Here is a 14,327-nt window from a genome sequence, read left to right as displayed (position 1 = left end):
AGACTGCATGTTTTTATTCATATATATTATATTTAGAATATAAATTCCAATACAACAGACAATTTACAATCTTTTATAATTTTTTGGAATTTTAGGCTTTTGAGAATGAAGGGTGACTATCAAAAAAATGGATTCTGTTGGTACTGTTTTGTCATCATTAACTATGATCAAAGAAACTTATTCTAGGAAAAAAATTTGGGTTGCAGTTTACTGATTCTTGATTGTTTCTATTTTGCAGTGTGCTGATCAAGATACCCTAATCACAATCAATCCTGAAATCACGCCAGATGTTGAAGCATGCTTCATGGAGAATAACACTGTTTGGATTAATGCCAATGTCAATTTTGACAATGTTGCCATGGCCTACCTGGCTCTGTTCCAGGTGGCCACTTTCAAGGGTTGGCTGGAGCTCATGTACAATGCTATCGATTCTCCTAGTGAAGTGAGTCATGATGATTGTTGTGGTACAACTGTTGTCACAATATATTGAGTAGATGTTGTCACAACACCACTTCACCTGTGTTTCATTGATGCTGATTGTCACATTATTATCATAGATGTTGTCACCAAATTTGTTTAGGACTGAAACCAGTTCAAATCTGTTTGAGTGTTGTATTTGAATCTGTCACTGATTGGTCACTTTTTCACTTTGCTTTCACCAGTTCTGTGGAGAGAAAAAATATTTTATATTTATTTCAGGAAAACTTAGAAGTTTAGAAAATATACATTTTCAAATCCTAGATATAAATATAAGACACATATTGCATGTTACATTTCTTATTGCATGATTTAGAAAACACACATTATTTTGAGAAGTAAAACTTGAACATGTTTTAACTTCTTTTATTTATTAGTTATTATATTACATGTTATATACACCTTTTATTTTTTAAATCTTAGATGAAAGTTTAAACTCCAAATCATATTTATGATTTTGAGTTTCAACTTTCTGTAGACTTTTTATTTTTTTTCCTTTTTGTGCACAGTGCGTTGATGAGACTGGTGCCATGATGGATGCAGACATAGTTCCAGACATGGCCACCTGCCTCCAGTACAACCTAACCTGGGTCAATGAGAACATCAACTTTGACCATGTGGGTCAGGCTTACCTGGCACTATTTGAGGTGGCCATTTTCAAGGGATGGACTAATATCATGTATAATGCTGTTGATTCAACAAGTGTAAGTTTTTTTTCTTTAAAAGTATTTAAAGGGTAAAACTTTTGGAAATACTAGCGCCTATGCCTCTAGATGCCTCTAGGATCACTTGAGGGAATGGAGGGTGGAGAAAGTTAATCATTCACTTTCAATTTTATTTAAAAAGAGGAAAGATAATTTAGTTTGTTAATTTTTTCTCTTGGGAGGGTGAAGTTATTCTGCACCCAAATAGTTATAAATCTTTAAGAAGCTTCGCTGTATAGGAGAACCATTTAGGTTCAGTGGTTAGCGAGATCTTTCGCTACAGATCAAAAAAAACTTACTACTTTATATAATAGCAAAGTAAAATCGATTTTCAAATATATTTTTGAAAATTTTGAAAGTACAAAAACTACTAAATTCCCCTTCTTAATTAAGTTTTTATTTTATTTTGGCAGCCAAAATTATTTAGTATGTTATCAGTGATTATATAATTTCCTTACATATTCCAAGGTCTGTTAAGTTGCATCCTATTCTCTTTACACAACATACCTTTAGTTTTATCATTCTTACTCTACAGCATTTACACAAGTTCCACATTTTTTTTTGTATTTAGATTTTTGTATAAGCATGATTGTTTTGTCCCTTTTTAGTATAGACTTTTGTATAATAAGTTATTTTTTTAAAATCTTCGAATTATTAATTATTTGATAGACTCTCTTGACTAATTTAACCTTCCTTTGGTAATACTGGATAATACAAAAAAAGTTTTAATATCTATAGAAATAAACAAATATAAATGGGCAGAGCATAGAAAAGTTATTTGTGTGTATTTATTTGGAACTGTTTCAAAACAGCAATGTACAACTAATTCATATAAAAAGTAGTTTGATTTATGAAGTATTTAGATGCTTTAAGATAAGTTTATATAGAAAAAAGGACATCAAATTTTAGGATGAGTTATTTTTTTTAAATGATTATTTATGCTTTGTTAATCATTATTTATTGTACAATGTTCATTACAAAATAATTCTACATAAATTTTTTAAAATGTAATTATTTTTTCATGAAATTTTGCTGTATTTGATGGATATCCATGCATATATAGAGAGAGGAGAAGATGGATGCCCTAAATGATTAGATTTAGTCATCAGTCCTTGCCAAAGTAATGTTTATACAATACACACATGCAGCATACACATACACAGTAATTATTGAGTTACCATGCTCAATTTGGACTCTGTCTCTTATATACTATTATTCATTTGATAGATTCATATATACATAATCAATATATCAATCTTTTATCTATATTCATACTCAAAACTAAGTAATGATTCTCATTGAAATATTTTACAGTTCATTAACCTTTAATTGTATTATTAAAATTTTAATCAACAAGGATGACAACATCCATAAAAGCGAAGCACTAAAACGGTAGGACAAACGGACATTGACACTTGTATAGTGTCTGAACTGAATAATCAGAATATAAAAGTATAAGAGTGAAAGCAAAATTGTAAGTAAATTTGTTGAAAAGCTGCTTTGATACAGGATAATGTTTAAAGACGTACTTACGTTTTTAGGACTTGATTATAGAGTTGCTTTGCTTAAATATTGTTTTTTGTCGTCCCAAAAATCAGATAAAACGGATAATTAGATCACATAAAAATTAGTTTTTTAAAAAGTAGAAAAATCAACATGTTTAAAATGGATGTACGGACATTCTGGTAATGATTATAGAGTTGCTACGCTTTCTAAATCGTACCTAACTACTACAGGAATCACCATGCAAAGTTTGAAATCGATAGGACAATTCTAACATGCCTAAATTAACGAATAAAAGCTATATATCTATCGGACGGACGTTCAGACGGACGGACGGACCCTAATTATAGAAAAGCTTCGCTTTTAAAAAAAACAAGATTTTATCAATATACTAAGGTTACATCAATCCCGCGATCTACGTGATGCTTAATTCATAAAATGAAGAACACAATTGGTTTAGTGGTTAGTTAGATCTACAAGATTAAAAACCTTACTACTTTATATAATAGGATAACAATACAAAAAAAATAAACAATAACTTTTTTTATAAATAGATTAGTTCTGCTTTTTCATGCTATTACTATATGCCTCTAATGAGATCCTATTTTATTTTTTTGTTATTATTTCAAACTCTTAAAAATCAACCCTTTTAAAATACATTTAATAATAATGAATTTGATAAGGTTCAGTTTTCTTTTTAGCTCTTTGAATATTATATTATTGATGCAGAGTGCAATCAAATCAAAATTTTAAATTTGCCCAACAAAACCAGAGCAAAACTTTAAGTGTTTATACAAATCTGTTATTTATTTTATCAAAAAAAAAACAGAATCCATTAGTCTGGGGTAAATATTTAATGGTAAATATGATAATAAGAAAACAAATATTTTTTACCAAATATTATTGATTTTGGTTTTTCAACCCTCTATTTCAAGAAAATATTGAAAGGAAAAATCACCAAAAAATACTCAAAGATGACATTGAAAGAATAGTTATTTATCGCATTGTATTATACACAGCTTTTTGCGAATAATAAAATTAAAAATTATATGATTTAAGCCAGTTTTGTTAGCACCGAGGGGCTAAAGGTCCGAGCTTATAAAAATGCTATTAATTTAATGAATTTTATTTTGATATCCGTGGAAAATTGTGGAAATATTGAAATTGTTGTCTTTTTTGTGGGAATAGTAAACTTTGTTGATTTGTGAATATTTGTAATGTTTGATTTGAAGAGCAACCACTAGATACCAATTTTGAAAAGTGGATGTTTATATAAGTAAATGTTTTATATCTGTTTCAAAAATTAATGATTAGGTGAAGAAAAAAAGGTATTGTAGCAATTCAAATCTTTATTTCACTGTAGTTTTTATGCATTGAAACATATATTAAAATTCCACTGTGTTTTTGAAAAAAAATATATATTTTTTCTTAAATCTGTAAGAAAAAAAAATACAATTGAAATTCCACTAAAATTTCACTGCGTGGGATAGGGTTAGAATTAAAAAGGCTGGGTAGGGGGTGTTTGCATCAGCGCATAACCACTCAACTTGATTAAAGCAAATATAAACACACAACATTCACATAATTCAAACAGATCCGCACACACTAGCTAAATTTTAATTTGTTTCGGATAATTGTCAGGTATCATAAGGAATAAAACAATGCCCGACTAATTGGTGTACATACCCAATGTCAATAAACAAAATTACCCCTTCTGTAGATTAAAATTAGTGGCTGAAACGTATGGATACTTAATTTAATAAACCAAGCAATCAAAATTTATTAAAAGTCACCAAATTTGTGAAGCCAACGAATAAGAAAACTTTATTATAAAACTTTGCGGACTTGTGTAATAAATAGCCTATTGTCACCTCTCTCTTTAGATAATTGTAGTCATAAATGGCAACCTTAAAACAAGGTCCTACTGCGGCTATATCATGCTGAATGATACTAAAGACTTTGATTTAGCAGCAGAAGCTGATTCATTTCATAAACGAGATTTGTGCCATTAAAGGGCCTGAGGTTGATTCTTTTAAAAAAATTGCCCCACTAATCGCTTAGTGTGATAGCCTGATATCTAGTTGCCGAATGTGTACGCAGTTTCCTGGGTGTTTCCTCATCCTCGCTCAATATTTACTACTAGCTACAAATCTTCAAACTTCCCTTAAAAAAAACAAAATTTGAATGTGTAAACGATTTATACAATATACATTATAAATTTGAATTTTTTAAATTTTGATTTTTTTTTTTGAAGTTTGAAGCTTTTTTAGCTAGTAGTAAATATTGAGCTAGGATGAGGAAACACTCAGGAAACTGCGTACACATTCGGCAACTAGATATCAGGCTATCCTTAGTGTAGCAAAATTGTTTTCGTGAAAAATCCACCAAATTCACATTAAAAATCTAAAACAATTAAACAAAATCATAGAAGGGTTATTAACATAAGATTTTATTAAATTTTTGTAGATTTTTTTGTTATTTTGGTGGATTTTTCACGAAAACAATTTTGCCCTACTAAGCAATTAGTGGGGCCAATTTTTTTTAAGAATCCACCTCTGTTTTCTGAAGGACATTAACATTTTGTGCATTAAAAATCAATTTTCAGCTTAATTTTTCTTAGAAATTTTGTTGAATTGTAGGAAGTCTAATATAAACACAAACCAACCTAATTTTCACAAATATGTTTGAAAAGGAAAAAATATCAAAAAAAATTATAGATTTATTTTACTTTATGTTGAAAATAAAATATTTTTTTTCTATTATTAAATTTATATCCAAATTTTACCTTAATATATTTCTATATAAGAAATACTAATAAAAATAAAACAAAAAAAAGTGAGAAAGAATATTATTAACACATCTGTGCAAAGAATATCAATCTAGGATAGAAAAAGTATTCTGAATTATTATAATACTAAATGCTGTTTATTACACTTGTCCCCAAAGTTATATAATAACGTTTTCTTATTAAATTAAATCTACAGAAGGTGTTATTTTGTGTATCATCATTGGCTTAACCCTTTAGATCCTTTAGAATGCTTAGGCTAAGGTTCAAACAAGGTTTTAACTGAATATGTGTCAATAAGCTCATTTGCTTATTTACTAAAAAGATTTATCAAAGATTAGTAATTCTTAATTTTATAGTTTAAAATACAAAAGAATTAATAATGTTCTATTGATTTTTGCAAAAAAAATGATTATATATAACCACATAATATAGAAAAGAAAAAACTTGTACCTTTGTGATTTTTTCCAAAATCATACAAGGGATCTTAAAATAGTTTAAATAAATATCAAAGACCATCCATTTTAGTTTCTTTTACATTGATATAATACTAACTTTGGTCTTTTATACAGTTGTTTCGCCCCTAGTCTATAGTGGAGTGCGAAGGAGGTTATAAAAAAACAGCCTAAAACCAACAAAAGACATTTATAAAGCTTCCCTGAAAAGTACAATAAATTTGGTCAAGCAGTTACCGAGATCTTCAGCTTCAGACAAAAAACTTACTAATTCAGGGTATTATAGTGGGAAAGACTTTAAAAGCCCCGCTTCAAAAACCCAGTAATAGAACTTTTAAATCCCCTATTACTAGGCAGTTGAAGACCGGGGTATTTGATATCCCACTCATTATAGTATATATTATAGAATATGTGTTCCTATTCTTTAGTGTATATAGTTATTATTTATATACATATAAAGACAAATAAATAGAAAATAGAATAATCTTAATTTGTTCCTGAACACACACACACGCCCACACACATACATACACACACACACACATACTCACACATACTAACACACTCACACATATACACAAATACAAGCTAAAAAGAATAATATTAATAAGTATATTGTTTTCTTTTTATTCCTCCACTATTTACACATTTATTTACACATTTTTATCATTTTCTATCTTACAATCAGCTCTGTATATTACACTAGCGGCTACGGCCCTAGCATCTAGGGTCTTAAAGGATTCAAAGGGATATGGAAAGGACAGAACAATAGCCTAAAACCATACCTAGACTTATTTAGATAATAAAATAGCCTAAAACCATCTCAGGGCCCATAAGAAACTTCGCTGTAAAGGAGAACCATGTAAGAGGTTAGCGGAATCCTTCGCTACAGCCAAAAAAATGCCCACTACTTTATACATAGCATCTAGGGGTAGTAAAAGGCAGAAAATATAGCCTAAAACTATAAAAAGACTTACAACTTAAAAGAAAATAGCTTAAAAATTTTGGGACCTATGTCAAGTTTTCCTGAAAAGGAGAACTCAATAGGTTCAGTCAAAATCTTAAGCTACATACAAAAAGAAACATTATTACTTTATATATTAGGCGGATTAAAACATCAATAAAGTTACAAAAAATCACTTAGATTAGATTTTTTAAAGGTTAGGTTTTAAGATGGCTCAAATGTATGTTTCCAAAATATTTACTTGATGTAAAGAATAAAAACAAATGAAGATACAAAAATAATCCAACAAGGATGACAACATCCATAAGTAGCGAAGCACAAATTGTGGATGGGAATACGTACAAGTATATTTAAAGTGTATTTATTAAATCAAGAATAGATTTATTGGAGAAAATAAACATGAAACCTTTTTATATAGTGTATGATGAAGACGGTTAAAGTAAATTACATACTAGATGCACATAACAATGGGAAAAAATATTTTGAAACTGTTGATGCAAAAAAGTTTTAAAATTGGACCAAAAATACCAAAGATATTGGGAAATATGTCAAACATATAAAAATAGCCAAAAACCTGTTAAAAAGCAATCTGACCGCTATTGTTGTTTTCTTTAAACGACAGGAAATTTAATTTTGATATCTTTAACTGAAAAATTTCGAAAATCGGACCATAAACACCAAAGATATGAAGAAAAATGTAAAAAAAATAAAAATAGCCAAAAACCTGCAAAAAGGCAGTCTGACCGTCATCGTTGTTTTCTTCAAACGACGGGAAATTTAATTTTGATATCTTTAACTGAAAAAAAATTTAAAATCGGACCTTAAACACCAAAGATATGGGGAACATTTGGAAAATATAAAAATAGCTCCTTAATACGGACAGACGGACATTGTTAATTATAGAGTAGCTTCGCTATTAATAGGGATGCAAAGATACATTTAAGACAATTTAAGGTTCAAGATATGTTGCAATGTTCTCTCCCTCCATGGAAAAAGCCTAGGCTCGATGACAGATTGCATTCATCTAATTCCCTCAATTCCCCCTCCCAACCTTCCTGCTCATTATTACCCCCCCCTCCCCAGGTCAGTTAAATTGGAATTGCCGAATGTGTACACAGTTCCCTCGGTGTTTCCTCATCCTATCTGAATATTTACTACTAGCTAAAAAAGCTTTAAACATCCATAAAAAAAATCAAAATTTGAAAAATTAAAATTTTAAATGTATAATGTAAAACTCGTTTATACATTCAAATTTTGATTTTTTTTGCAAGTGTCAAGTTTTTTATCTATTAGTAAATTTTGAGATAGGATAAGGAAACACCGAGGAAACTGTGTACACATTCGGCAATTCAAATTCAACTGACCCCCCCCCCTCTCCATATTTACCCTTCCCTTCCCTTTATCTAATATTCCCTCCGCCCTAAATCTGTAACTATTATTCTTGTATTAATTCCCTCTCTTATCAATCTAACCATCAAAACCACATATTAGTAGTCTAATTTAGCATTTTTTAGCAATCAGAAAAGTTCAAATGAATTAAACTTTTCAGCAATTAACACAAAAAATTAAACAATAAATATTTCTTTATTTTATGAAAGATTCTATTGTATGTACATATAATGTATATATAACTGTTGTTGTTGTCTGTTGCTTAAGATTTTTATAGATACTAAACCTATTGAGTTCTCTACTTCAGGGAAGCCTCTTAGAGGTTCCAGAATGGTTATTTTCCTACTTAACTTAGTGTTTCAAATACAGAGCTTCTAGATGCTAGTTTTGATATAAAGAAACTTTTTAAAAATTTAAATTTACTAATTATATTTTGCTAAAGTTGTTGATTTATTCTAATTGTTTTTATATGCACCCTCCAATCTGCCTCGTTCTTTAATACCATGTGTCTAAGATAAGAGACAGAGTTCCAAACCAAAGTCTCTTTAATTAAGTATATTACACTATTAAGCGCTTTTGTTTCATTTTCATACTTTAGTACTTTACTTTGACTGATAACATAATTTAACAAGGATGACAACATCCATAAAAGCAAAGCACTGAAGTTGTAGGACAAACGGACATTAATACTTGTGTAATGTAACAACTGAATAATCAGAATATAAATGTATAAGAGTCGAAGCAAAATTGTAAGTAAATTTGTTGAAAAACCGCTTGATACAGAATAATGTTTATGGACATACTTACATTTTTAGGACTTGGTTATAGAGTTGCTTCGCTTCTAATATTGTACTTTGATGTCCCAGGAATTAGTATACCAAAAATCAGATCAATCGGATAATTAGATCACATAAATTTTTTTTGTAAATCAACCTGCTTAAAATGGACGTTCGGACATTCTGATAATTATTATAGAGTTGCTACGCTTTCAAAAGCGTACCTGACTACTACAGGAATCACCATGCAAAGTTTGAATTCGATAGGACAATTCTAACATGCCTAAATTAACGAAAAAGCTATCCGTTACGGACGGATGGACGTATGGACGGACTAACCCTAATTATCGAAAAGCTTCGCTTTTAAAAATCAATAAAAATTAAAAGCTAATCTAAGTATATTATAATTTAATGATTTTAAGTAAGAACTTTGCCTATTCTCTAAGCATAGATTATCAAGGAACTAATTGTATTATCCAGTCGTTACTATATCAATAAAAAATACAAAAATCTTCCACATATAATTATTTATCGCATTTTATTATATACAGCTTTCAGCGGATAGTAAAATGAAAAGTATATAGGATTAAAACCAATTTTGTTAACCCCGCGGGGACGAAGGCCCGGGCTAACAAAACTAGTATCAATTTTATGATTTATATTTTAATATTCGTAGAAAATTGTCTGTAATACGATGTAACACATGATTTTTCAGTATGGCTGAAAACCGTTTCTAATCCAGTGGATATTATTTGGTTTCGAAGCCATACTGCAAAACAAAATATCGAAAAATGAAAAATCCTCTAATATATTTTTTTTATATTTCTAGCAAGGACAACAGCCCATTAGAGAGATCAACATCCACATGTACTTGTACTTTGTGTTCTTCATCGTCTTTGGAAGCTTCTTCACCCTCAACCTTTTCATTGGTGTCATCATTGATAATTTCAATGAACAAAAGAAGAAGATAAGTATTTATTCTTTATTGGCATGTCACTTGCTTCCACTGTAAAAGGAATAATTTAGTTTTTCTATTACTATACGGGGAGGGAGGGGACAATGAGATGTTTATCACACTAGTCCCCAAAGTTTTGTAATTATGTTTTCTTACGCGTTGGCTTAACAACTTTGGGGAATTTTGAATGATGGGTCATAAATTAAGGTCCAAGCGTTTTAACCACTTATTGTAATCTGCAGAAGGGGTAATTTTGTGTATCATCATTGGGAATGTACATAAATTAATCTTTCATTGTATTCTCCCTTTAGATCCATAAAGAATGAAGGTATATAGCATAATGTTTTTGCCATAAGATTTAAATAGAAATTGATTCATTTTGTTCAAAAAATCATTTTTTTTGTATTTTTTTGCCTATTCCTTTTACAGTGAAAAAGCTTAATCTAAATAAACTAGTTATTTAAAACATATAAAAGTTATTGATAAGTTTTAAGATAAGTTTATGGATTTGTTGTAAGTAAATGTTGAGTAAAAATTATGAAAACACTTTTTAAATTTGTGTATACATGTGTAAATTAAATGTTATTTACTACACATTTACTTGATAAAAAGAATTTTTTCATTGAAATATTCTGAAAATTTAGATTAAGAAATCTATTCATTCATTTAATTAAAATCACAAAGAATGCAGGAAGGGAGGGGACAACGGGCTCTTCGTTACACTAGTCCCCAAAGTTTTATGATAATATTTTATTATTCTTTGGCTGAACAACTTTGGGGACTTTTTATTAGTTGATTCATTTAGTTTAGTCTTCAAACGTTTTAACCAATAATTTCAATATACAGTGGGGTAATTTTGTGTATCACAATTAGGGATGTACATCCTTTAATCAGCCATTGTCTTATCCCTCTTGATCCTCTAGAAAGGAGGGCAACTAAAATTTGATGAAAGATTTTTAATCCAGATTTTCATGAATATTCAATTGCTTAACCTATACTGCTTTTTAGTATAAAATGGTATAAGAAAGTTTTATATGTGATAAAAAAAGATTTCAGGATAATTATAAAGAATTTATTTCAGATTAATTAATTAATGATTGATCCAAAATCAAATTCATTTGGTTTTCCATTATTTGTACTAATAGAATATGTTTTTCATTACGGACGAGACGTGGGTAGGTTTGATATACAGTTTTTTTACTACTATAATATATATATATACAATATGATTATACAATGTAATAAAGCTACATGTGTTTGAAAACCCTCCCTAACAATAAAATAAAACAACTCATTAACATCATGTGATGATTATCATAATTTTATCATAATCAGACAATTATTCCAAAAAAATTAATTAAGGGCTCTTGACTCTTAAGAACTAAGTAAAAAAAAATTAATATGGAAAATGTTAGTTGCAAAATTAACTTTTTGTTGATATGCCTCTGATTTTTTAATGTAAATTCAATTTTATACATTGCTAATTAATATCAGATGCAAATCAACTAAAATGTTACTAAAATCCAAAATAGCCCCCCCCCCCCCCCCCCACCCTCTCCCTTGCTACCTTTCCTCAAATCCTTTGCGCTTTGGAAACTAAGTTTTAATTACCCTATAACACATAAAGTCAAGAGTGTAGGCTTGCTTCAATTTAAGAAGCTTTTTATAGTGCCTATTAAAATGACGTCATACTGGCCTACCATTGGTCAATTAAAATGTATACTGGCCTGCCATTGGTAATTTAGTCTGAGTATCATGGGTCATATATGTTGGATAACGTCATTTTTTAAAAGGCACTATAAAGAGGTTCTAATTTGAAAATTAAAATCTTGCAAATTTAATCAAGTCCAAGACACTCTAGATTATTATGAAAATATATAAACTAACTACAAAAGAATTCCTATTTTTTAATTTCCTTTAATTTATCAAACTTTCAATTCTTAAACTTACCGGTATAACTCGTGTAGAGGGTTTCAGGACAAACGCAGGAGTGTCTAAAATATTAAATTAATTAAGTATTTTTATACAGGTTAGGTTAGGTTGAACATACAAATAAGCCCTCCACAGAGGTAGACATTTAAAAAAACCTATAAGATGGATTAAAATAGATTAGGTTAGGTTAAGTGTCCACTCTGACGTTTGTCACTCCTGCGTTTGTCCAAAGTCCGTGTAGCGCCACGGTTTGCATATTGGTTTATATATTTTCTACATTTCAATAATGAGAACAAAATCTGTCCTTGAACCCCATATATTTCTATCCTCAAACTAGAACAATAGAATGCATATGTTCATTTTTTAAAACATAAACATTCGTTATTTGAACCCCGCCCTAGTTATTTGATAATAGTTTATCGATAACATTTTTAAAAATAACCTATATGGACTAATATCATTTAGCTTGTTCTTATCTTTATCTTTTATTCTGCTTATTTTATATATTTAAACTTTTTACACGCCTCATATCTCTAAATTTTTGTAAAGAGAAATAATATTTTTTTGTGAGGATCTTTATTGTGTTATCTAAATATTTAAACTAAAATTTTTTTTATTCAGTATTTTTGTTACAGGCCTGTACTTTTTTTTACAAAAACAGAAATCAACAGTGCTTATTTTTAAATTCTGCTTTAACATGAAATGATTTTATCATAATAAAACAACTTTTGTGAAAACAATATAACCCTTTATTAGATCATTTTAGTGCCTATTTCTATTGATAGGTAAAAAGTCATATCTTCAAAACATTTTTATATGAAGAGGGTTTGTATAAAAGTTAAATAATTTTTGGACAGAGCTGGATCTTTAAATCATTTTAGTGATGAGCCAGATCGGGGTGAGCCAACTTTCCACCAATGAGAGCACAGCATTTTATGAAATGCCGCGCTGTGATTGACTGAAATTCGGCTCACCCCGATCTGGCTAACCACTAAAATGATTTAAAGATCCAGCTCAAGTTTCTTTGAAATATGACTTTTTACTTAGATATATTGATGTTGTTTGGAGGTATACAGATCAGTTCATAGTTGAAAATATAATGAAATTATAATCTAATAGTTATTGATCGCATCGTATTATAAACAGCTTTCCGCGGATATAAAAATGTACAATTATAAACTTACAACCAGTTTTGTTAGCCCCGAGGTGCCCAATGCCAGAACGATCAAAACTGGTTTCAATATTATGATTGTACATTTTTATATTCGTAGAAAAATGTATATAGATACGATACAAGATTTTTCGGTTCTAATCCAGCGGTTATTAATCAGTTTCTAATCTATACTGGAAAATTATTTCCTATGGTTGATAAGAACAAAATTATTAAAAAAAACTCAGATACCTTAGAAAAGGAGTTTTATAAATATTATATATGATTCTGACAAAAAAAAACCTACACTAATACTTAAAGAGGGTATTTTTTTTACTCATTTTCCGTAATACATTTGGTCATAATTAAGAACAGTTTGACTCAAAAAGCGCATTTGACTAAATGGTACCACATAACTTTATGAAAAATAAGCTAAAAAATTAACCATTTGTTAAATTTTGATAAAACCAAACGATTCTACTACTAAATGTGAGCAAAATTTTGTTTTTCATCTCTGGGGATATACATAGATTTAACAGCCATTGTCCTATCCCTTTAGATCCCCGCCAATATTCAGATAGCCCATCAAATATTAAGTTGTCAATATCTTTGATGAATGAAGTAAAACATGATTTTGGTTTGCACAATGTTTTCCCCGTTACTCTGTAGAGTTGGGTGTTCTTATTAGGTCAAAGTGTTCTTGATTGTATAGATTATATTGACAATTACATATATACATTTGGTTAAAATTAAGAACACTTTGACTTAATAAGAGCAATCGACTACAACCCAACTTTACGGTATTACGCGAAAAAATACCCTTTTTACACATTTTACATCTCTATAGTTAACTAGGAGGGGAAAAAATGCTTCATTCTTTTATTGGATGTTAAGTTATCCCATATTACATTCAATTTTCCAACCTATCTTAGTTATTTTTTAGATATTTAAATACAATAATAACAAGGATGACGATATCCTTAAAAGCAAAGCTCTAAAATTGGAAAGAAGGACAAACGAACAATAACTCTTGTAGAGTATTAGAACCTAATAAGCTAAACATTGACTTCTAAACAAAATTGTACATACATTTGTTGCAAAATTGCAATAATATAGGATACCGTAAAAGGACATAATTTTATTTTTATTATTTGATTATAGAGATGCCTCGCTTATAATACTGTACCTAGTCCTAAGAATCAATATTCCAAACATTTGATGAATAAAATAATTATAC

General features: G+C 29.3%; 1 protein-coding gene across 1 annotated transcript in view; it reads left to right on the top strand.

The window, feature by feature from the left end:
- The window catches only part of para (sodium voltage-gated channel paralytic), a 311,186-nt gene that overhangs the window by 275,010 nt on the left and 21,849 nt on the right, over positions 1-14,327 (top strand). The window contains exons 47-48 of the mRNA XM_080152120.1: positions 9,883-10,020; positions 11,171-11,183. Of these exons, the coding sequence (XP_080008246.1) occupies positions 9,883-10,020; positions 11,171-11,183 (151 nt within the window). The remainder of the gene's footprint in view (positions 1-9,882; positions 10,021-11,170; positions 11,184-14,327) is intronic.

This window comes from Acartia tonsa, chromosome 2 (assembly GCF_053477335.1).
Source record: "Acartia tonsa isolate MP-2025a chromosome 2, ASM5347733v1, whole genome shotgun sequence".
In the NCBI taxonomy this organism is placed as follows: domain Eukaryota; kingdom Metazoa; phylum Arthropoda; class Copepoda; order Calanoida; family Acartiidae; genus Acartia; species Acartia tonsa.
This window is presented reverse-complemented; position numbering and strand designations above follow the sequence as displayed.